The sequence below is a fragment of the Sarcophilus harrisii genome, chromosome 3 (assembly GCF_902635505.1).
Source record: "Sarcophilus harrisii chromosome 3, mSarHar1.11, whole genome shotgun sequence".
Classification (NCBI taxonomy): Eukaryota; Metazoa; Chordata; class Mammalia; order Dasyuromorphia; family Dasyuridae; genus Sarcophilus; species Sarcophilus harrisii.
In genome coordinates this window covers 436,526,683-436,550,822 of record NC_045428.1, presented here as the reverse complement: position 1 = coordinate 436,550,822, position 24,140 = coordinate 436,526,683, and the positions used below count along the sequence as shown (strand labels likewise).

The following is a 24,140-nucleotide window of genomic DNA, read 5'->3' as shown; positions in this document are numbered from 1 at the left end:
AGTCCTCTTGTAAAGTTTAGCTGCAGAGCATTTTTCCTTTTGATTTTATTATGAGGACCAGTGGGCAACATACTTTGTTAGCTGCACTATGTCTTGTATTTTTTTTAAGGATTATGATCTCGTTGAATTGGGGTAAGAAGATATGCTGTTCATCTGTGACAAAAATCAGTTTTATAGGTTGTGCAGTTGGGGTGGCTTTACTTTAGCAGAGTGTGGAAGTCAGCCAGTTATGATCTGATTTAAACTTAGCTAGTATTATTTATGTTCAGAACAGTGATTTGATTTTAATCCTCCCAAGATAAATTTCTTATAGAATGTGTGAAATTACAAAGATATGTAGAGATGGACATACATTAGAAATCATCTCAATCTAATTGCATGATTCATTTTTGAACTCCAGAGTCTACTTCACTATAAGATAGTCATGGTTTTTGCTTTAAGATTTGCTAGATACAAAATAAACCAATGATGAAAACAAAAAACGTTTGAAGATCTGTACTATATGTGATGTGCTCTTGTTTTGACTCAGAAGAGTAGGATAGGAGGGAAAGCAAGAAGAAATAGAAGATGACACAATTACTATGTAATTATTGTGGTGATCATGTCCCCACATTCCAAAAGACTTTAGAAAAGCATAAAAGAACCTTGTCTTGGGGAGAAGGGAGAAGTAAAATCTAAAGATACAGTTCTCTTTTTTTCCCCAAGTTATTTTATTTTAATAAATAATGTTGGCACCCAAAGCAAGCAATTCAACAAGTGCCCTCAAAGCAACTTTGTAATTCTGAAAATAATGCAAAAAAGTAATTAATACATTCTATTGAGCAGGAATGAAGACGAGTGACTACTGGCTTTAATGCTATAGAGTATCTGTCCAATTTTTGCATCTTCTAAATTCTGGTGACATGAGACAAAGCCCCAATTGTTTTGGCCGTGTTACATCTCTGATTACTAGCAAACATCTAACTACTTTCTGAAAAATAAGCACTACTAGAACATAGGATGAATTAGAAAAGTCTATTCTTGAGGAATTAATAATTCAGTTTATGTAAGCTAGCAAATTATATTATTATATATTGCTATATGACACATAAACCAGGATGGTTATTGTCAGATCTCATATATATAGCCAGTGTGGTTATCATACAACTATGAAAATACAAGTGGCCTAATAGATTTTTTTAGAAATAGATTTAATAAGTTATTTAATAATCACTCTGTGGTTATGTGTTAAGTCCTACACAGCAAAGTAAACACTAAAGAAATATGTATTAACATTACTTTCCCCATGGGTTGTTCTTCAAGGTATCCCAAAAATCTCTTTAGTTTCAAGCTTTAATAATCACAGAAGTATACATGCTACAAACTTACCCCCAAAAAATCAGTTGAAAATTAATATTTGTTTCTATTATACTTAGCTTTGTGAATTTTAAATAATTTTGGCAAGACAGTGCATTGTATGAGACGGTTTGAGGATGACACGTTTCTCAGATCTTGGATTGATAGTGGAGGTACTCTTGTTTAGCCATTTCAGTCATCTGAGATTTTCTTGTGAGGTGATTTCAAAACTGTCAAAAAGGTATTAAGACCTCATTCTCATGATCTTCAGGCTAAGATTCCAAATGCAGTCCTTTCACTAAGCAGCAATGGATGAAAGGTTTTAGAAAGTTAAAAAATAGATGTGATTTGTAAAACCTGAATATGTTGAATTTGTTAAGAAACTTTAATACTGTATAATTTACCTTTCAAATTTTTTTTGTAAGTTGGAGAAAAGAATAGCATATAGTCATACAAAAGAAGTTGCTTCACATTTTTCAGTTTATTTTTCAAAATGCTTTAAAAATTTATTTTACAAGCCCACATTGCCATTTTCAAAGCATCCCTATATGCAAAATTAGAAGTATAATCAAGATTATTAATAAAACATACTTTTGGGAAAAAAATTTTAAATACCATAGTGCTCAGAAAGCTCGTCAATTTTGGATTTAACAACCAAATTTGGGTTAGCCATAACATAACCATAGCTAATTTTAGCTCCATTTAGCTGATTTTGTTCCAAATTGTAACTGCCAATAGAAACAAATTCAGTAAATATTTGTTAAGATCAGTATAAAACATCATAGCAGGTACTGAATGCTGCTATGTCATATTAGTATTTTCATTAATTATTCATCTAAATATCCCTGAGAGATAGGCCAGTATTGCCTTATAAACAACACAGATGAAAAGCCCAAGGTACAGAGATGGTATGTATTTTGTTCAGGAGATGAACACTGACATCACAGGATTGGAATTCACAATTTGGGGTTTTGGTGGCTTCTTTGGGCCCTTATGTTTTACATCCCTTTTTTATATATTTATATATTTTTTAAAAAAGCAGCAACAGCAGCTCATTGAAAAATTCCATCCCTGTACTGGTATTAAAGCATCATTGTAAGCATCACTCTAATACTAAGTGCTCAATGTGTATAGATAGCATCCCATAAAAATTAGTGCAAAATGAAAACATGGTCCCTGATTGATAGGGACTTATTTTCTAATGAACAGCAAGTTAGTTAACAGTGTGGTAGAGAACTACGTGCTCCAACGCTTCATTTAGTGTAGAGGTAGAGCATACGACAATGCCAATGAATAAGTAAAAAATCATAGTGGTTCAGTTGACATCTTCCCTGGATTCTTCTATAAGAAGTGCACGGTCTTCTTCATCCCAACTAGTACACATTATAACACTGCAAAAACAAAAAAAGCAAATGAATAAATGAATGAACAAAAAATTTTCAAATAAACAAAACAATCCACTGAGTCTGTCAAGAATTGACATTCCACCTATCCTAGTCAAAAATCTTATGAAGTTATTCAGTATGGAGGCATACATAGTTAACTATATTTTATTCAAAATGACACTATCTTGGAGAAAAATGAAAAAAGGCTCATATATGAAATAGGAAGGAAAGAAGAAAGATAGATAGAATATACGACTAGAACTTAAAAGACTTGGATTCAAATCCCATCCTACTGGGTGACTTAAAAAATGTTTGTGAGCCTAGAGTTTAGTTTCCTCATCTGCAAAATGTAGTAGCTGGGATCAATGATTTCTAAGTTCCTTTCAAGTTCCAAATGCAAAACCCTATTATCCTCCATTCATTGCCTGTCTCCTTTGACAGAAGAGCCGGTTCAACTTTTATTTTCCATCTGAGCATCTCTAACACTTATTTAATAAGCACATTTTAGCTTTGTAGGGGTTAAAAAATTTCAGGAAACCTTTTTCATTGATCTCATCTTTAGGTAAGATTCCATAGATTATTGATATAGATGGCTTCTATATCATGTATTTAAAGTTTTTCAACAGTTAATATGGAAATATTTTGCATGACTACAAATGTTGAATCTATATCACATTGCCTTCTTACTGGGAGAAGGGAAGAAGAGAGAATTTGGAGCTCAATTAAAAAAAAATAATTTTGTTTACATGTAATGGAGAAAAAATAAAAATTAAATGTAAAAAAATTTAAAATGTAATTGGGGAATGTTTAACAAAATAAAAACACTATACATCATCATAGAAAGAATAATGACTTCCAATTAGAATAATTTCCAATGAAACTGAGCAGAATTTTTATTTTTTTTAAACCAATGTAATATGTCTGTTGGGTGTCTATGTGGCAAAATGGGTGGAGTTCCAAATCTGGAATCAGGAAAACCAGAGTTCAAATCTGGCTTCAGACACTTAGTAGATGTCTGATCCTGGCAAGTCATTTAACTCTGCCTCAGTTTCCTCAACTGTAAAATGGTCTGGAGAAGAAAATGGCAAGCTACTCTAGTATCTTTGCTAAGAAAATCCCAAGTGGGGTCACAGTAAGTTGAATACGACTGAAAACAACTAAATAATATCTCAATAATCAAGAACCCGTCCAGGCTTTTTGTCTAGTAAGCCAGAACACAAGAAGCATGTTGCCTGCCCTCTAAAAACTACAGATTTCGGGGGAAAGAAAATCCTAGAACATGATTCTAATTATTGGCTTCCCTTATAAATGTCACATCCCATGTACATTTCTGCCAAATTATCCACCACTTCCAGTGGAGCAGAGACAACTTACTGTCTAGTTCAATTCTCTGACTATAGTATGACAAATATACAAGCAAACAAGGTTCCTGGGGGAAAAACAAATAACTGCATTGAAAGAATGTACTCAGTGGGGTGAAATTGTTCAGAAAGGGATCAGAAAAAATCTAGTCCAATTACCTACTGAATTCCTTGATTTTAGAAACTTTTAGATCATTAAACTCTCATAAATGTTGCTATGATGCTTTTCACTAAAGAGGGATTTCATACAAAAATATACATACATACACACACACATATATATATATATATACATACAATATATAAATAATACATATCTATAGATCTACACATAGCTATGCTTCTTTAACTGATTTTCTAGGTCCATGGTATAGTGTGACTTTATATCTGTTTTTAAACTACACTGGATATCAATAATACTATAAATAGTCTCTCCTTTTCTAGCTGTCACTTATCCAGATGATAGATGGTTTGGAGTATCTGGAAAACAAAAGGAAATATAGATCTACTTTTATGTTCATCCTTCTGATCTTGATTCTTCAATAATTTCTCATTATGTAGGATTTATGTATGTAGGGTATAGGGCACTGAATCTGGAGTCAAGAAGACAGAACTTCAAATCCCCCCCCTTCAACATTACATCCTACTAACTGTGTGACCATTGGTGAGTCCCTTAACTTCTTTGTACTTCTTCATGTATAAATTGAAGGAGTTGTATTCAATGGTGTTCTAAGGGTCTTATAACTCTAAATCTATGACTCTTTTCTTTTTAATATTCAAATATAAAGATAACACCTTGTACAAATCCACTAATGCTTGATCTTGAAAGAAAATTCAGATCTCCTGATAGCTTGCCCAGTGAACTATCTGTTTTTATAAATTTAGTCAAGAATCCAGGTTGAATTCAGGCTGGGGATATTATTTGAAATATTTTCTATGAAATCAATATCCTTAAGAGTAGCATATTCAAAACAGAATTAAAGTTCCAACCTCCTTATTTCACAGAAGGGAAATTGTAGCGATGAAAGCTTAAAAGATTTGTCAAAGGTTGAATTAGATATTAAAGTTCTTTCCTATAGTTTTCAAATATCAAATAATTTTTGCTATATTTAAGGAGATAATAGTTAACTTATTTGTGTCCCCCATATTTTTCTTTCTACTATTATCTCTGACATCTATGTCTTAATCTTTTTTCTTCCATTCTAAAATTACAAATTTTATTAAAGCTAAAAATTCTTGAGAAGAGTATATTGTAATATATAACTTGTACAAATTATGTGAATTAATTGATAGTCTAGATCAAAAGACTTTAACATTCTTATTCTGAATTTCATATTCTTAAATTAAACAATTTTTAAATATTGACATACCATAGACTGATTCCTGGAATTAATAAAAGGCCAGCTGAAAGCAGAAAAGTGAATCCTGAAAACCAAGCAACAGTGGCCGAATAAATGCCATTAAAAGCAGAAACTGCAATAACTCCAACCAGCGTCTCTAAGAAAGCAATACAAGCAAACAAGGTACCTGGGGGAAAAAAAATGACTGCATTGAAAGAATATACTCAGTGAGGTGAAATTGCTCAGAAAGGGATCAGAAAATATCTAGTCCAATTACCTACTGAATTCCTTGATTTTAGCATCTTTTAGATCATTAAACTCTCATAAACATCATAAATGTTGCTATGATGCTTTTCACTAAAGAAGGATTTCATACAAAGCAGGTTTATCTTTGAAAATCATGTAAGCATGGGTAGTTATTAAAATAGCCAAAATAAGTCATAAATTTGGTCATAACTTTTTAGTTTGAACAGCTGCTTTCCTGAAAAATTACAAAATAAGTAGATTTTTTTTTTTTTTGCTTCTCCAATCCCACCAGAAATCCTTATCCTTATCACTTGCCTCTGACCTCCAAGCACACATTCTGAATCCCATTTCTGCCATTTATTAACTGATAAAGCTGATGTGACTCTTTTTAAAATATTTTTCTATCTCTAGCCAGCAAATCTCAAAAGCAGATTTCCCTTCCTGAAGTATCTAATTTAAGGATTAAGTATTTATAAAGGAAAACAAAAACATACATAAATGAATAAAATCTACAAATATTTCCATAACAAACTTTTTTCCCATCAATGCCAGTATCACATTTGGATCCTAACTTCCCAATATTTTTAGTATTCTATAATGAGAAGTAGAAATGGTACTAAATAAAACAAAGATGACCTAGACCAAGGATGTACAGGTGAGGTCCATGAAGGAGGCACAAGTTATTAAAAACTTCTAAGTGGTCAATTCTTGAGGTATTTGAAAGGGTAGTATGTAACAAATGGTTGGAAATCATTTGAGACTCCATTACCTTTTCCCGATAAAAAGCAATTGAAACAATAAAAATGTGCCTACTTTCCTATCTCTACAAAATATTAATCTATCCAAGGTATTCCATAGTAGACCACATCTTTACAGTAACACAGCTGGCTGAAAGTTATATGGAATACCAGGAACCCTCCTGGGCTTTTGTTTGTTAGCTATTCTAAAAGAACAAAATGTTCTTCCCCAACAAAGTATGTCCCATTAATGCATATGCTTGATTATAGTAAACAAGGTATAATATGGGGCAAAGCTTCTTAAACTATAGATTGAAACCCCAAATAAAGTTATGTGAACAGGGGAGGCCGCAAAATATGAATATATCGATTAATTCTGAAAAATGTTGAAGATGTTCTGCATCCTGCAGTATCAAATAATGAAAAGATTTAATTCTTTATGTAAAAATAAACCAGCACATCTATCTCATTAGTATGCAAATCTGTTTTCATCTTTAGTAAATTAAAATTATATGTATACCAAAGAATTGGAATTGTTTTAAAGTAAATTTATTTACAATTTATTATCAATAAATGTTTGATTTTCATACCAATTTTATATATCACTATACCTGAGGTGGCATAAACATTTCTTGGGCAAAAGGGGTCGCAAATGGAAAAAAATTAAGAAGCACTGAAATAGAGAGACAGCAGCTTGCCAAAAGTATTTATCACTTTCATGAATCAGATCCAGTGCAAATTACAAGTGGGAGGGACTTCCTATAGTTGGTGAGATTTTCTACATGATTGCATTGTGGTTAAGATTGTCTTGTTTATTTAAAATCCCAGAATACTGCAAAGCCTCCTAAGTGATGTTCATACTGATTCAAAATGAACTTAGCCTTTACCCACATGGTAAAAAAAAAAAAAAAAAAAAAAGTCTATGAATAATGCCTATTGTCTTATATGAAGTGGTATAGAAAACCCATGAGCTCACCCATTAACATACATATCTTAGACAGACATTATGAATAGACAAAACGCACAGTAGAAAATTGTATAGTGTTTTTAATGATGCCAGTGTTCTCCTGGGATAGCTGCAAATCATGAAACCCAGTAGTTCTTCAAAGAATAAAATGGTGAGGTTCTAAGTAGTTCACAATTATTTGTAACCAACAAAGAGTGGAACAAGGGAAGGAAACATTTGTTTTTTATTTAAAGGTTGGGTCTCCCTGTTTCACACTGGCTAACACATGTAGTGGCGGTTCACAGTCTCAAACCCAGTCTGACTGTCACAGGATATCTGACCTGGGCTAGCTTGTTTTCCTTTCAACAACCTGGAAGTCCCCACTGCGATGGACTCTTCGTTTTAATGCTGAACTTTGGATACCTAATTGGCTTAGCCTGATTCAGGCTACTGATCTCAACCAACCCATCAGCCTTAGCCTCCCCAGGCTGGCATCTTAAAGGAAGTCATCAGGGAGATGTATTAAGAAAATGAGCGAGTCATGGAATAAGAATAAGAGAGAAGCAACAGACAGCTCCTGCACTCCACTGGCCTCTCACAGTGTTGAGAGAATAGAGGAGCTCTAGCATGACGGGTAGATAGCCATGACAGATCTGGAGGGCAAAAAGTTGCACAACCGAAGGTGTGTATAGATAGAAACCTGTGTCACTGAGAGAAGCACTCTTATATCAATGATAGGGCACTAGATGGTGAAATGCAATCAGGGTTCAAATCCAACTTGAGATACTTTCTGCATATATAAGTTTAGGCAGGCCACTTAACCTCTACTTGCCCCAGTTTTCTCATTTGTAAAAATGGGGATAATACTTTTTCCCACTCCCATGGTTGTGAGGATCAAAAGAGATAGTAATTGTTAAGCAACTAGTGCCTGGCACACAGTAAGCTCTATGTGGATAGTAACTATTGTAATTATTATTAACGAGGTCACAGATGCTGCAAAACAACAGGTAGGTTCTTCTAGAGCAGAAGAGCTTAGAGATCGAGCACACTCCCAGTGATTGTACTGGATTTGTGTCCACAGGATAAGCCTAATCGTGAGGAGGCTCATTGCTAGCCCATGAAACAAAGGAAAAAAATGCAAATAATTTGGCAAGTAGTAAAAATTTTTGTTGTTTAATCAAGTCCGACTCTTTGTGACCCCACTTCTTGGCAAAGATACTGGAGTGGTATGTCATTTTCTTCTCCGACTCATTTTATAGACGAGGGAAAATGAGACAGTTAAATGATTTACTCAGCATCACCCAGCTAATGAGTATATAAAACAGATTTGAATTTAGAAGATGAATCTTCTTGACTCTGCTTAACATCTATCTACTCTGCTACTTAGCTGCCCTTGTAGTAAAAGTAGAAACTTAATAAATTCTCCCTAGAGTAGATCATTCCTCAAATAAATCTATTTTATAATGCCACATTTCATAAGGCACTGGAAAAAACATGCTCCTCTCAGATGCTCCTATTCCAATAACTTATATAGTGTAAAATATATAGCAAATTAGTTTAAAATAATAATCTTAAAATTATCCTGGGTTCTTTTTTCTTCACTCTAGGAAGTCAAATTAATGCAACAAAGGTTTTTTTAAGAGCTTACCATATGCCAATGGGAAATATTGACTACTTATTCAGTAAATCCTGATTCTCCTGCTAACAGTTATCAATCTCTTCAGAAATTGTACAGAGCATTATGAAATGGCAGGGACAGGGTGGAATGTGTCTCTTAAAACTCTTCTCTTTTCTCTTTATACTATCTGCCTTGGTGATCTAATCAGCTCCAGTTCAGTTATCATCTCTATTCAGAGAATTCCCAGATTTATCCATTTCTAATCTCCCAGGTACACTAGCCTGGTAATGCCAACTGCCTAAAGGGAATTTCCAAATTAATGTCCCAGAGCTATCTCAAACTAAACATGTACAAAACAGAATTTTTCTCTCCCCTCAACTCCCACCCCCAGTCACTCAGGTTTACAATATCATTGTCATCCTTTATATTTCATATGTACCTAGTTATTTACATGTTGTCTTCCCCTTTAGAATGTGGTCCCCTTGTGGGGACTATTTTTGTCTTTCTTGGAATCCCCAATATTTAACACAGAGCCTGCTACAAAGTAAATGCTTAATAAATCTTGTTGACTAATAGCAACAATAAAACTGGAACAAATACATGTGGATTTATAGATGGGAGGAGATTATTTCTAGTTATTCAACATCTCTTAAAATGTGGGTTAACTTCTGTTTACCAATGGCTTTTACATGACATCCAAGTTATTTATACCTGGGGCAAGACAGTTTTAAAGAACTATTAAAAAAACAGAAAAATAACCTTTATTATTGTATCTTGGTTATTTTTACAAATGTATCTCTCTCTCTCTCTGTGTGTCTCTCACACTCATGCATACACACACACACACATACACACACACACAGAGCTGTTTTCAGGAGGTAAAATTAAATTCCATATTTAAGAGGCAGCTATCTACTCAGTGGATAAGAATGCTAGGCTTGGAGTCAGGAAGACCTGATTTCAAATCTGGCTTAAGACATTTATTAACTGTATGACCCTGGGCAAGTCACTTAAGCTATGTTTGCCTAATCCACTGGGAAAGGAAATGGCAAACCACCTTCATAGTTTTATAAAGAAAATCCCACGGACTAAACTGTCCATGGAGTCAGGAAGAGTTGGACACAACTGAACAACAACAACCCATATTTCCTGTAGCTCCAATTTTTAAATGAGAGATTCTAATCAGGTCCTCAGAATTCATTGCACCTACTTGGTAAACCGACTCAGCATCATTTCCACATCTGTTGAATAGAAGTAGCATGGTATTTGCTATCTATGTATGGGCAATTCACCAATCCTCTCTGAAACCTAGTTTTCTCATCTGTAAAATATGGACAATAATACCTATAGTACCTAACCCAAAGAGTTGTTCTGGGACTCATTAGATAATGTAAATAAACCAATTGGCAATCCTTTAAGTGATGTGTAAATGTCAAATACAGGTGGCATAGTGGATAACTTGCCAGGATTGGAGTCAGGAAGACCTGAATTCAAATCTAATCGCAGACACTTACTGATTGTGTAATTGTGGGCAAGTCACTTAACCCTTTTTGCCTCATTTTCTTCATCTGTAAAATGAGCTTGACAAGGAAATAACCTATTCAAGTATATTTGCCAAGAAAACCCCCAAAAATGAGTCATGAAGATCAGCTTTAACTGAAACAATTCAACAAAAATTTCAGGTATTATTATTACATGATACAATTCAAAAGTCCAGTTACTTATTATATATATATATATATATATATATATATATATATATATATATGATGATTCCTTGAGTCAGCTGATAAGGAAGAAAGTTTCCTCAGTTGCTTGAAAACTTTTTTTAACAACTTCTAGATGCCTAGCTGCATTCATAAATATTACTAGGCAGAGTAGATTGAATAACATTAGGTCAATTATACATTTGTTTTGGACTCAATTTTTGATGGGAAATGGGTCAGAAAGCACACCACATGTATGTAGCTGTTATATGTTGAAGAACTTCTCTAGGCAGCAAGAGCAGCACCAGAATACTAACCATCAAGTAAAATGCTTTTTAAAAAGTCAGTAACATCAGTGGAGAAGTGTTTTACTGTATTTTCCCGGTAGTTGAGGGGCACTTCAGTGCTAGATTGTATTAGATACAGACTAAGAATACACTAAAGGAACACACAGCTGACCTTGGACAGTAGCTAATCCAGGGAACCTTGTTTGAGTTCCCCTTGCAGTCTTGTGCCCAGCAATCCCACAATGACCACTGTGGTCTGTTTTCTCACTTTTTTTTCCTTTAACATGATAGTGATCCATGAAATCTTGAGGATATATTGAGAGCATGTTACCTGTAGGTAACATTCCTTTCCTCCCTGTTGTTTAATTTAAAGTCACAACATTTTCACAAAAATCTTTTTCTTATAAATAAGGAAGAATGAAACATTTCAGAGACTTTGGAATAACAGAACCCACAAATATTTGGAGTGTAACAAATTTCTAGCACAAGATATTTTGGAAAAACTTCAGGAAAGGTCTGTCTCAATTGGGTGGTGGGGAATGCAGCACAGTACAGGCCTGGCACAGCTCAGGCATGGTGCAGGGAAGCCCAGGGTGGAGAGGCCCTGCTTGGAATCTAAGGGCAGGCTCTTAGCCAAAATACAGCAGCATTGGCTACTCTATCCTGGGTCATAAAGACAGAGAAATCAGCAGACTAGGTGTGAAACCTCCCATACAAGTACAGAAAGCAAAGTGAACTATGAATCCCAGCATAACAGTGGCACTTGGCCAGGCCCATCCAGTGCAGGAGAGAAGCCTGCAGCACCAGCACCAGTGCAGCATGAAGCTCCCATCACCCTGTAGAAGAAGCTCAGGGCAATCTCCCCTGTGCCCTGGGATCAGACTTCAACCTTTAAAAATGAGCAAAAAAGCAAAAAGAGCCCTGACTATAGATAATTATCATAGAGACAAGGAAAAACAGATCCCAAACCCTGAGGTCACTAAAAGCAAAAACCCCTCCAGATAAAACCTCAAAGGGGATTATGAACTGGAACTCAAAAGGCTCTCTTGGAAGAATTCAAAAAGTATGTTAAAATAGAATTGAAAGAAAAATGGGGAAAGGAAATGAGAACATTGTAGGAGAGTTTGGAAAAGAAAACACAGAAACTGAGTGAAGAAAACAACTTAAAAAATACGTTTGGTGAAATGGGAATATACTTAAGAGAATAATTCATTAAAAATAGAATTTGTAATGAAAAAAACATTCAATGAACAAAACAATTCCTTCAAAAGTACAACTGGCCAAATGCAAAAGGAGATAAAAAAGCTAACTAAAGAAAATTCACTAAAAATTAGAACTGAACAAATGAATGCCTCAAGACATCAAGAATCTTTAAAACAACAAAAAAGAAAAAAATAGAAGAAAATACAAAATATAAAAAGAGACTAAAAATATAACAGAAAAAAAGAAAATAGATCCAGGAGAGAAAATTTAAGAATTATTGGACTACCTGAAAACCATGATGGGGAAAAAAAGACATCATCTTTCAAGAAATCATCAAGGAAAACTGCCCTCTGGCGGAACCAGAGGATAAAATGGTCACTGAAAGAATTCACCAATCACTTCCTGAAAGAACCCCTATGTTAAAACTCCAAGAAATATTGTAGCTAAATCAGGCTGATAATTTAATCATTTGATAGAGCTCTTTCTATTTCAGCAGGTCAATACCATCCACCTTAGAGACTTGGTTGGGGCACTGAGAAGTGATTTGGCCACTGGGTTCATATGGCTGCTAGGTGTGATAGGCAGGGCATGAAGACAGATTTTCCTAACTCAAAGTCAAGTTCCTATCTACCATATCATACTGTTTCTCATATATACATAGAATATTGTAATTAAAAATATCAGTTGTAGATTTTTAAATCCCAGTCTAGTAAGTAAAATTGGCTTCTCTTGGGGATAGAGAGCTGGTCTTAGGACCACAAAGACTTGGGTTCAAGTGCTTCCTCAGACTCATGCTATCTATATAGGACTATGAATAAATCACTTTACCTCTGAAAACTCCATACCTTGTAGGGCAGTTTTTATAAACTGTAGGACAGTTGAGGAACTGCTATAGTAGAGGAAGTTTTTTATGGAGGTTATCTAAACCAGGATTTCTTAAAACTTTTTTTATTTGAGACTCTTTTTACCTGAGAAATTTTAATGCATACATAGGTATACAAAATAGGTAAACAAACCAAACATTTACTGATAATCATAATTTTATGTTCAGTTATGTGATTCCCATCAAGGGTCAAGACATAACAATTTAAGAAGTCAAATTGCAGGTCCATAAATTTCCTCCTCTTCCTTCCCCCAATAGAGAGCCTTCATGGCTCTCCCTAACAGTTTTCCACTTGAATTAAAATGTAGTTTGGTTGTAAGAAAAAGATAAACCCAAACTAAAAGCCATGGAGAACAAGAGGAAGTATAAACTGATTCTTTGTCATCTGGAATCCCAGATCTCTAAACAGTGAGAACAATTTATCTCTTTCATATATTAAACTCACCTTGTTCAGTAGAAGGAACCACTTTTGATAACATGGACCGAAGAACAGACAAAGGCATGAAGGTAAAGAGGAAAGGGATCCTGACTGGAGGGGAAAAATAATTAAAAGTCATTTATTTATTTAGAAAACTGATGAATGTTTAACTAAAAACCAAACCAAACCAAACTCTGTCTTGCAGTATATTCCCTTCCCCTTCTAAAAGCATCTCATTCTGCTGACCTTAGGATTAACTTGATTTAGCCCACTGTAAATCTCTGCTGAGTGATTAAAAACAAACTTCCCTCTCCCATCCTGCCACTATGTTTCATACTATACAGTTTCAGAGTTGTTATTCCACTGAAATCAGTGTATACCTTAAGCTTAAGAAACAATCAGTAAATATCCTACTATGTGCCTGGCATTAGGTTTGTTAGTCTGGTTTGAAAAAATAAATACATCTAAAAGCCACTTGTTACTTTCATGTTCAAACAAACAATCTGGGCCAACCTCTCATTTGGCAAATGAAGGACCTGAGCATCAAGAAAGCTAGATAACATGTCTAAGATCATAGAGATAATGAGCAGCAGAGAAAGCTGTGAATTGAATGAAGCCCTAACAACTCTAAATTTTGACTCTTTTTATTTTATTGTTTATCATTAATCACCTAATCATTAATATTTTAAGCATCAGCTAGGACTTGTATAAATATTGGTACAACCACATATTTGTTGTTATGTACAGTAATTCAAGAAAATTTTAAATGCAGTTTTTTCAGATCAGAAGAAAAGATAATGCCAGGCACATAATAGGCCCTTACATATTTGTTAATTGATTGTTAGGCATAATGCACATACTTTTGGTTCTGCAAAAAAATGGAATAAGAATTTTGGAACAAACTCTTATTGGCATGGAGTAATCTACAATTTTAATATACAACAAAAGCTCTAAAACAAGCATTCTTGAAAGTTTGAGGCCTGAAATGAAAGATTAGTTCATGTATTTAAATTTCTTCAATTAATCCTCTTTTAGTTGTCCAATTGGTGATGAATTGAATGTAATCTTTTCTTTCTTAAATTTTGGGTTAGTATAGGTCTTCCTCAGCTAATGGATTCATTGACTGATCTACTGATAATCTGCCTTATTTGTTGAGCTTTATTTAAAGAACATGTAGATAATTTGCCTCTCCTGTTGAGTTTTGATTCCAAGGAGTCAGCGGCATTTTAGATCGCATCCTTATTATACAGACAGTGGGCTTCTTATAATAAAAGTTTTCTTTTTCAGTGTGGTTGTATCAAAGGACTGAATTGAACTTACCCAACAACATCATCAGGGTTGTTTTGGCAAAAACTGCCAATGCCATTCCTCCCGTTGTCGTAAAAATTCCAATGAAGACCATGTAAATATCTTTAAGACAGTAAGAAAAAATCCATATCCCTAGAAAACTAGTCAAGAAAGATATGCTTGCTAAGGATGAGCCATATCCTATGAAGACTTCATTCCAGCAGAGAGGTGAATTCAGTTCATAAAGGATAAATATAGGAGATGACCCAATTACTACAAAGAAATAAGTAATCATTGTAAAAAGAAGCAAACAGAGCAAAGTCCTTTGTTTGCCAGGAGTATTTTTAAAAAGCATATAAGCTCTCAAAAATAACCTTTTAAAATTTTTACTCCATGACACGGAAGAATCCCGAGATGAAGATACACTAATTGGGTCCTCAAGAAAAAATACAATATATATTAAATTAACGACTAAAGCCAATGAAGTAATAAGATATGACCACACGAAACCGAGTTCTTTGATGAAGTAACCAGAAGACAGTCCTGTTAATCCAGTAACAAGTCCAAGTATTAAGTCAATGATGGCTATCCGTATAGTTTTTTGTTTCTCTTCTTTACACAGGTCAACTATGTAAGCAAAGCATCCTCCCAAAAAAGTTGTTGAATTACCACAAAATGCACTGATTAAGGTGGATGCTATCAAAAGTTGGATAGGTAAGCCTAAATATGAGAGCAAACAAAGCCAAATGCTGCTTGCAAGAGCACCTATAGAAGACAAAATAAGAGGCCCTTTGCGTCCTTTTTGGTCACTGCTGGATAAAAGAATGAAGGTAACCACAATGCCAGGAATCAAACCACTTAAGTCCATCTGAAGGCTAAAAAGAGAGGCTTTCTTTTGAACTTCCTACAAAGAAGAAAAAAAAAAGAAATACAATTATGTAATCAATCAGTATTATTAGTATACTTTAAAACTTAATGGATTCATAATTTCATCCTCTTGAACTAATGCAAATGACATACACTTAGATAATACATTGATGGATTCCTATAGCCAAAAACTCATCTGTGGCCACATCTGAACTTCAGATTAACAGATATCACCAGGCTAGTATGTGAACACTTTCCAACATGGTAGACCTTCAGTCAAAAAATAATCAATCATAAAGGATTTCTTAATTGCTTACTATGTGCCAGGTACTATATTAAGTGCAAGGAATGCAAAGAAAATTAAAAGTAAAAACAAAACAATAAGGTCTCTGTCCTCAAGGAGATTCCTTTCTATAAGGAGAGATAATATTGACAAATAAGTAGTTACAAGCAAGATAGTTAAAGAGTAGTTGGTAAGTAATTTCAGAAAGGAAGGCTGTAGTAATGGGGTAGGAGAATAGGGACTCATGAAAAAACTCCTGTCAGAACGTGGGATTTGAGTTATCTTGAAGGAAGCCAGAGAAATCAAGTGGTATAGAAAAGGAGGAAAGGTATTTCAGGCATGGGAGACACATAATTAATGCTGAACTATAATAATTCTTAAAAATTCATGGTTCTAATCATGATACTATGAGTCATTTTAGTACAGAAACATTATTAGAAATCATACATATATATATATATATATATATATATATATATATAGCACTTTCTGTCTATCTCTCTCTTTCAGATAAAATCAATACAGCTTCCTTGAGATGGAATTTAAATGAAGGATAGAAAAACTTTTACCCCACAAATTAGCTTCGACCTCTGACTTAATTACTATTGATATAGATTAAGTATAGAAGAGGTTTGGGTTTTGTTAGAGTTATTGTTTGTTTCATTTTGTTTTTGCTTTGTTTGATCCAGACCTATAATTACATTGGTAGAAGGAACTCCTTGAGGAAACCCTATCTACTAATTTAATATCACCACCTGTTACACATGGCATTGAGAACGACTGCCCAAGGTCCCTACTGCCAGTATAATCTTTAGAGTAGGAATTTTGAATCCAAATGTCATATCTACTTAACAACAAAATGCTTCTTCACAGAAGATAACATGCCTATAATTGTGGAATGCTACATGAATTTAAAAGTTTTTCATAGTAATATAAAAATGTAAATATGCTAAATAAGGCCTCTACTCAGTATAAATGGTTATGTACTTGTATATTTATCAGTTTAAGGAAAAAACACAGATTGTGGGGGGATAGGCAAAGATGGAAAAGATAAGCAAAACAAAAATAGAGACATAGAGAGAGTTAAAGGCAGAAGGAGAAAGATCAAGAAGCCCAAGAACAGAGAAGGCTGAGACTTAGAAAAGATCAGAGAAGGACACATGTGTTTAAGAAGGGCACTGACAGATATGGAGGGGACATACCCAGAAAGAAATGAACAGATTAAAAAGATGTTTTAGCCAGTCTTCCAAAATACTGATAATAAAAAACATTATTAAGGAAAACAAAATGAAAAGAAAAGAAAGTCCTACACTACTTAACTGGGAACTATGCAGAATAATTTACAAACTAGGAAGGATGTTCAAAATCGAGTGACAAAATAGGTGGCAATGGTTTCTAAGATGGCAAAAATTAGCTTCTGTCAACAGGTTGTTCCAAAGGTTTATAGTGCAGTTTAAGTCCCTGGGAAGAGCTGCAATAGTTCTGTCAGGGAAATTGGTAATAGGCCTAATTAAGAATAGTTTTTTAACTATTCTTAATCTGGACTAGTCATAATCTGGAAACAAAGGACTATGGCAGTTAGTAGAACTCTTAGGCCATTGTCTAAATATTCATTGGCTACATCATAGAAATCAATGATTTCTTCCTCAATTTTGTTTCAGAAATGGCAAGTCTTCCAAGGACTAGCAAACAGTGAAAACCTTGCTTATATGAGGGGTTTTATTTTGTTTTGTTTTTCATTACTGAAACTTACTGGAATAAGGTGTAGGGTGACAAATCTGAATGGGAGAATGTAGTAACAGATTTACTTTCAGTACACTATTAAAAGAGAAAGGAAAAAGAAAGAAGAAAGGAAGGAAAGTAGGAAGAAAAGAAGAAAGAAACAAAAAAGGGGAGGGAAAGAGAAAAATAAAAAAGGAAGGAAGGAAGAAAAAAGAAAGAAACTTACTGGAGTAGGCAGGAGATGAAGGCAGAATGTAGAGGGACAGATCTAAGTGGGAGAATGTACTAATAGATTCACTTTCAGTACAATATTGAAAGAGAGAAAGAAAGAAGATAAAAGATAGAGAGGAAGGAAGAAAAAGACACACACACACACACACACACACACACATCCCATTTTCCCAGTCTTTACTGCCATCTCCATACAGACAACTCCCAGGTCTATATATCCAACCTTTACCTCTTGAGCTGAAATTCACATTTATGTAATTAATGCAGTTTCACAGTATGTTTTATTTGCATTGCTGCATTTGTGCAACCCTGTGACAAAGATGATGTTATTGTCTTCATTTTATATATGAGAAAATTAATGATCAAACAAAGGCTGGGTAACTTAGAAATAGAGATTTAAAATTGGAGGGAAACTTTTATATCAACTAGTCCTACTTACTCAATTTACAGATGAAGAAAGAAGGATCCAGAAAATGAAGTGACAGACATGAAGGTCACAGGACAGGAATTAAGGAGCACAGTTAGTATTCAAGAAATCCATGTTCTCTGGCACAAAACCCAGATGTCTTTCTTTTGTACCAATTTAAATAGGGTAATCCAGGTCTTATGTGTCTAAGACAGGATCTGAAATCAGACTTTCCTGAGTCTGAGTCTAAGTTTATGAATGCAATACAAATGTCAAATATTAAGTGAATGTTCCTTTTTAAATTTTTTTACAGTCTGTTTTATATATATATATATATATATATATATACTCCAATATATATATTTAAGCCAAGAAATTATATATATATATATATATATATACTCCAATATATATATTTAATCCAAGAAATTATATATATATACTCCAATATATATATTTAAGCCAAGAAAGTGTAGGCATAAAGGACACACTAGCCATGTTTTTCCTACTCTTTGAAATTCTTCCATTGAGCCATTTCTGAAACAAAATTGAGGAAGAAATCATTGATTTCTATGAGGTAGCCAATGAATATTTAGACAATGGCCTAAGAGTTCTACTAACTGCCATAGTCCTTTGTTTCCAGATTATGCAAGGGCTATCAGGTTTAGATGGGAAAGTGATTTCTGGAATCTAAAATTGTATCAAAATAGCTCATGCATAGAGTCAACATCCCCACTTTCTAACTTCTAATCCCCACTTTCCCAAATGTTTGTTGATAATGGAAAGTATATAGTTAAATTTTCTCCTTTATTACATGTTAATTTATAATTATAAATTATTTTCATTATTACCTTTTATTCCATTTTTTATTACTTACCTTTTGGAGTTCATAAATTGGATTGCTTTTATTTGCTTCACATTCAGAAATATTGCTATTATCTATATAGCTATAGTTGCTTGTTTCCTTCCATATCCTTTGATAAATATATTGTGTTGTCAGTGGACTGGTCAAAGACAACGCAAATGCACTAAGGAAAATGGCAGGTTCTATGAACAAAACCTTCTTCATGGTGAAGATCTGATTTAATTCTCTAGAGAAAAAAAGAAACAAAATAAGTAAAATCGCTACTTAAAAAAAAAAAAAACAAATATAAAGTTGAAGTTTTGTGGAACAAAGCGGGGATATTAAGGAGAACTTAGGAAGTTGACACTTGACCTAGAAGAAGTTATTTTATCTAGGAGCAGGAATTTCAGCAGATTGGAAGATTTTTTGTTTTTTAGGAGAAAATACTATTTGGAAATAATATCTGGAAACAACTTTTACTAAATGACATCACAGACTAGCCACCCATCATGTTCCTGTTTTTAAAATCCTTTTCATTTAATTTTAAATAATTAATCCACCTACTAGTTTTTATGGCACAACATAACAAGGGCCCTTCAGGGCACAGTTATTGCCCAATCAAACATTTATCTTGGCGTGTTTGCCATTCCCTCGCATCAAAGCCTATTTTTTACAGGAGAAATCTATGCTGAAAGACTCACCTTGAGCTCAAATCTTCCTGCTGGTCAGGCGAGGCGGGAGTCTGCGAGTTTCATCTTTGGGGCTCAGGACCACCGCTTCCCGATGCGCTCGTGGAAACCGCTCTGGGAGCGCGAAGACTCACCTGTCCCTGGGTGAGTCGGGATGCGAGCGGCTCTCAGTCATGCGCAGCTAGAGCAGGAGCGGGAGCGGGAGGAGGAGCGCTGCGCCTCACCTGGAGCCGCGGGTCTGTGGGGCCAGGGCTACACCGCCCCAGCGGGCTCCGCTAGGGCTCCGCTAAGCCTGTCCGGGCCGCGCAGGGCCGCGCTAGTCGCACAAACGAACCGGGCGTGGGGCACTGACAATTACAGGAAGGGGGTTTGAGAGGGTGGTCTGATCCGTCGCTGCCAGCCCGGGCTCTCCCTGGTAGCCAAGACCCGGCACACACAGCCAAGTTCTGACCGGAGCTGCTGATGCACGAGCCCGTTGTCAGGTGAGGCCGGCCCCCTCTCACCTGCCTTTTAGTTGGCCCCTCCCCTTCGCTCTTTTCACTTCCTTCTTCTCCCCGGGGCTCCCACAGCGGCGCTGTCACTCATTCTGCCCCGTTCCACCGGAGCCCGACCGAGAACCTTCCCCCAGCCTTTCCGCCCTCGCGCTGGAGACGGCGACAAAGACAGTGACGTCAGCGCCGCGGCTCTGCCCAATCGGAGCCTCGGCCGCCTCCTACCGTCGCCCCGCCCGCGGACAAGAGAAGACCCGAGAGGTGGCATCGGCGCGCGCCCCGAGTCTGCGAGCGACGCCAGGGAGGGAGGAGCGTGGCGGGGTCTCGAGAAGCAAAACGAAGCGCTGCGGGTGGCGCCAAAGATAACTTTGTTGCTCGCTTTCACTTGGGCCCCGCGGTCTGCCCGATCCCACCCATTGGTCTGGAGAGGTGTCATTCACTCGCCCGGCCCCGCCTTCCTGTCAAATTGCGTGCGTGTGTTTGTGTTCCCTGCCGAGACTTTTTAGGGGATGCGAAAGGAAGGCCGAAATGGACTAAATGACTCCAGTTCTAGTGCCCCGGTTGTGACCCTGCCCCCCTGCCCCCGGCGGGGCCCTGGAGAGGCTTGTGGAGCGCCATGTTTTATTTTTGTTCTTGTTTTTAATGAAGCAATCCCAAATCATAAATGTTTGCTTCTGCGCCAAACTCCTGAGTCCGATGAGATGACTCAGCGAGGTCACGGGCCGGGCCAACCCAAAGCGACCGCAGCAGCCTATTTAAGAAATACAGACGGGAAAACCGAAGCGCCGAAACTCTGGGCCGGATTATGGACGGCTGCGGTATAGACACCGCCTCTCCTGCCCGAAAGAACTACCCAGTGGCTCTGTTCTTAGGCCGTGCCCGCAGAATCACCAACCCGGGTAAACGCGCGCTCATTAAAAAAGAAAAGCTGAAAGCAGGAAAATGTGTTCTGGTGATTTTCTTCCTCATCCTCCTCTTGCCCTTCCTCCTCTTCTTCCTGCGTAAGGGAGTACAGGAAAGTGCAGAGGGCACCTATCTTCTCATTCGTGACTACCCTTATTTTTCTCTTATTCATAGAAAAAAGAATTATTTTTTTCAGATTAAATCAGATTAAATTGTCACTTCTGAGATGACAATTGCCTATGAAACTTTTTCCTCTTTCATTAAATGATACTGAAGGAAAGCATTATGGCAGAGTGGCAGAAACAGGGGCCTAAGAAAAAAAGGAACCTGAATTATCCTGGTCCTGCCACTAAGCAGCCCCATGACTTTGATCAAGTCAATTTTAACTTTGCTGCAGACTCATCTTCCTCATCTATGAAAGGGAGATTATATTATCTCCCTAGATTTCATTACAGGATTGTATTGGGGATTTAATGATATATTTATGAAAGTTAAGTTATGAAAGCAGTGATCAAATATATATATTAATTCCAACTCATAATCTTTTACCTCATACCCATCTTCCTTTTTCACTTACTTATAACTCTTGGGAGCAGCACCATTTAATGATATATTTGTGAAAGTTAAGTGCAGTCATCAAATATATATATTAATTCCAACTCATAATCTTTTACCTCATACCCATCTTCCTTTTTCACTTTCTTATAACTCTTGGGAGCAGCACCATTTAATGATATATTTGTGAAAGTTAAGTGCAGTCATCAAATATATATATTAATTCCAACTCATAATCTTTTACCTCATACCCATCTTCCTTTTTCACTTCCTTATAACTCTTGGGAGCAGCACCATTCAATGATATATTTATGAAAGTTAATTTATGAAAGCAGTGATCAAATATATATATTAATTCCAACTCATAATCTTTTACCTCATACCCATCTTCCTTTTTCACTTCCTTATAACTCTTGGGAGCAGCACCATTTAATGATATATTTGTGAAAGTTAAGTGCAGTCATCAAATATATATATTAATTCCAACTCATAATCTTTTACCTCATACCCATCTTCCTTTTTCACTTCCTTATAACTCTTGGGAGCAGCACCATTCAATGATATATTTATGAAAGTTAAGTGCAGTGATCAAATATATATATTAATTCCAACTCATAATCTTTTACCTCATACCCATCTTCCTTTTTCACTTTCTTATAACTCTTGGGAGCAGCACCATTTAATGATATATTTATGAAAGTTAAGTGCAGTCATCAAATATATATATTAATTCCAACTCATAATCTTTTACCTCATACCCATCTTCCTTTTTCACTTTCTTATAATTCTTGGGAGCAGCACCATTCTCCCAGTCACCAAGGTTCTCTACCTAGGTTTCATCCTACACTTAACCTCCCACTCACTCCTTATATCCAATCCATTGTTAAATCCTGTCGTTTTTACCTTCCTGACATCTCCCTGGTAGAAGTATTCATTTGCATTCATGAAACTGAGACAGAAGTGTATGCTCTAGAAAGGTATGAGAAGGGGCAAAAAAGTAACCACTAGAATATGGAAACAAATTTTGGAAGAAATGTTTTAAGTTGGGCTTTCACAAAAGAAAAGGATACTGAAAAACAGATATGAGGACCAAGGGTATTGAAGACAAAGGAGGCGGGCTTTTTGTGAATATACTCACATGGATTAAGGTAACTATAATATATGAATAATATTAATTAATTTAGAAGATGAATGAGTAGAAGAAACTTCACAAAATTCTCCAAGCAGAATCAGTATTTATTCAATGTTAACCTAAGGAGTATCATTAAAAAAAAAAAACTATGCTGAAGATATGGTTTCGCTAACACAATATCTATAAGACCAAGAGCTATTACTCACTGAATAAGTGGTTAAAGGATATGAACTAACAAGTTGTTATAAGAAATGTTGCTCTAAGTCACTATTTAAAAGAAAAATATAAATCAAAACAACTTTGAGGCGGCACCTTGAATCCAGCTAGTTGACAAAGATGACAAAATGTGAGGATTGTCAGTGTGGAAAGGATTATGCAGAAAAAAGCACACTGATGTCTTGTTAATAGAGATATGAATTAATCCAACATTTTGGAATTAGATTAGAGAAAAACAGTATTTTTATTTTTTTACCCAAGGATCTCATTTCTAGGTCAATATTTCCCAAATTGCAAAGATAAAATAAATGGTACCACATATATCAAAATATTTATCAGTTTTTGTAATTTCAAGGAACTGGAAAATCAGTTGAGGGATGGCTAAAAAAATGTGAGCTATGAAGGAATTTTACTGTAGCATAAGAAATAATGAAATTTAAGAATGCAAAGAAATATAAAAAAGTATGCAAATAATGCAGATGAAATCAGCAGAACCAAGAAAACAATATGCATATTGACTTTTTCAGCCATTTTTTATTTCTCTTGAACTTATTTGTGGTTTTTAAAAATAAAGATAATGCCATTTCCTTCTCCAGTTCCTTCTACAAATGAGGAACTAAGGCAAATTTTTCCTTATAAAAAGTTATAGTTTTGGGCAAAACTTGCCCAAAGTCACATGGCTAGAAGCATCTGAAGCCATATTCCAGCTCAGGAAGATGAAGCACCCTGACTCCAGAGCCAGTACTCTATCCACTGCACCACCTAGCTGCTTATACACAATGACGACAATACTCTAAGGGAAAGAACAACAAAAGAAGTTAACCTGATTGCCATATAAGTATAATGTCAAGTTCAGCTCAAAAGAAGACAGGAAACACATCTTCTGTTTTTTTATAGGGAGCTGGGTGACACCACAGTGCACACAGCGCCAGGCCTGGAGTTAGCAAGATCTGAGTTCAGATTTTACCTCAGACATTCACTAGCTGTATGACCCTGGGCAGATTGCTTAACCTCTGTTAATAGGAATAATAACAGCATGTATCTCAAAG

General features: G+C 35.6%; 1 protein-coding gene across 2 annotated transcripts; it reads right to left on the bottom strand.

The window, feature by feature from the left end:
• Positions 1-696: 696 nt before the first annotated feature.
• SLC46A3 (solute carrier family 46 member 3) lies at positions 697-20,437 on the bottom strand. 2 transcript variants are annotated; one of them, XM_003764488.4, is made up of 6 exons: positions 19,807-20,436; positions 19,139-19,352; positions 14,786-15,656; positions 13,493-13,576; positions 5,452-5,608; positions 2,396-2,726 (listed from the first exon to the last, which is right to left on the bottom strand). In XM_003764488.4, exons 2-6 carry the CDS (start codon positions 19,328-19,330, stop codon positions 2,651-2,653), a joined length of 1,380 nt encoding a protein of 459 aa, XP_003764536.1. In that variant the 5' UTR covers positions 19,331-19,352; positions 19,807-20,436; the 3' UTR covers positions 2,396-2,650. The 2 variants fall into 2 exon arrangements, with proteins under 2 accessions (XP_012400661.1, XP_003764536.1); XM_012545207.3 differs by lacking the exon at positions 5,452-5,608 and having other exon boundaries at positions 697-2,726; positions 19,807-20,437.
• Between the last annotated feature and the right edge of the window lie 3,703 nt (positions 20,438-24,140).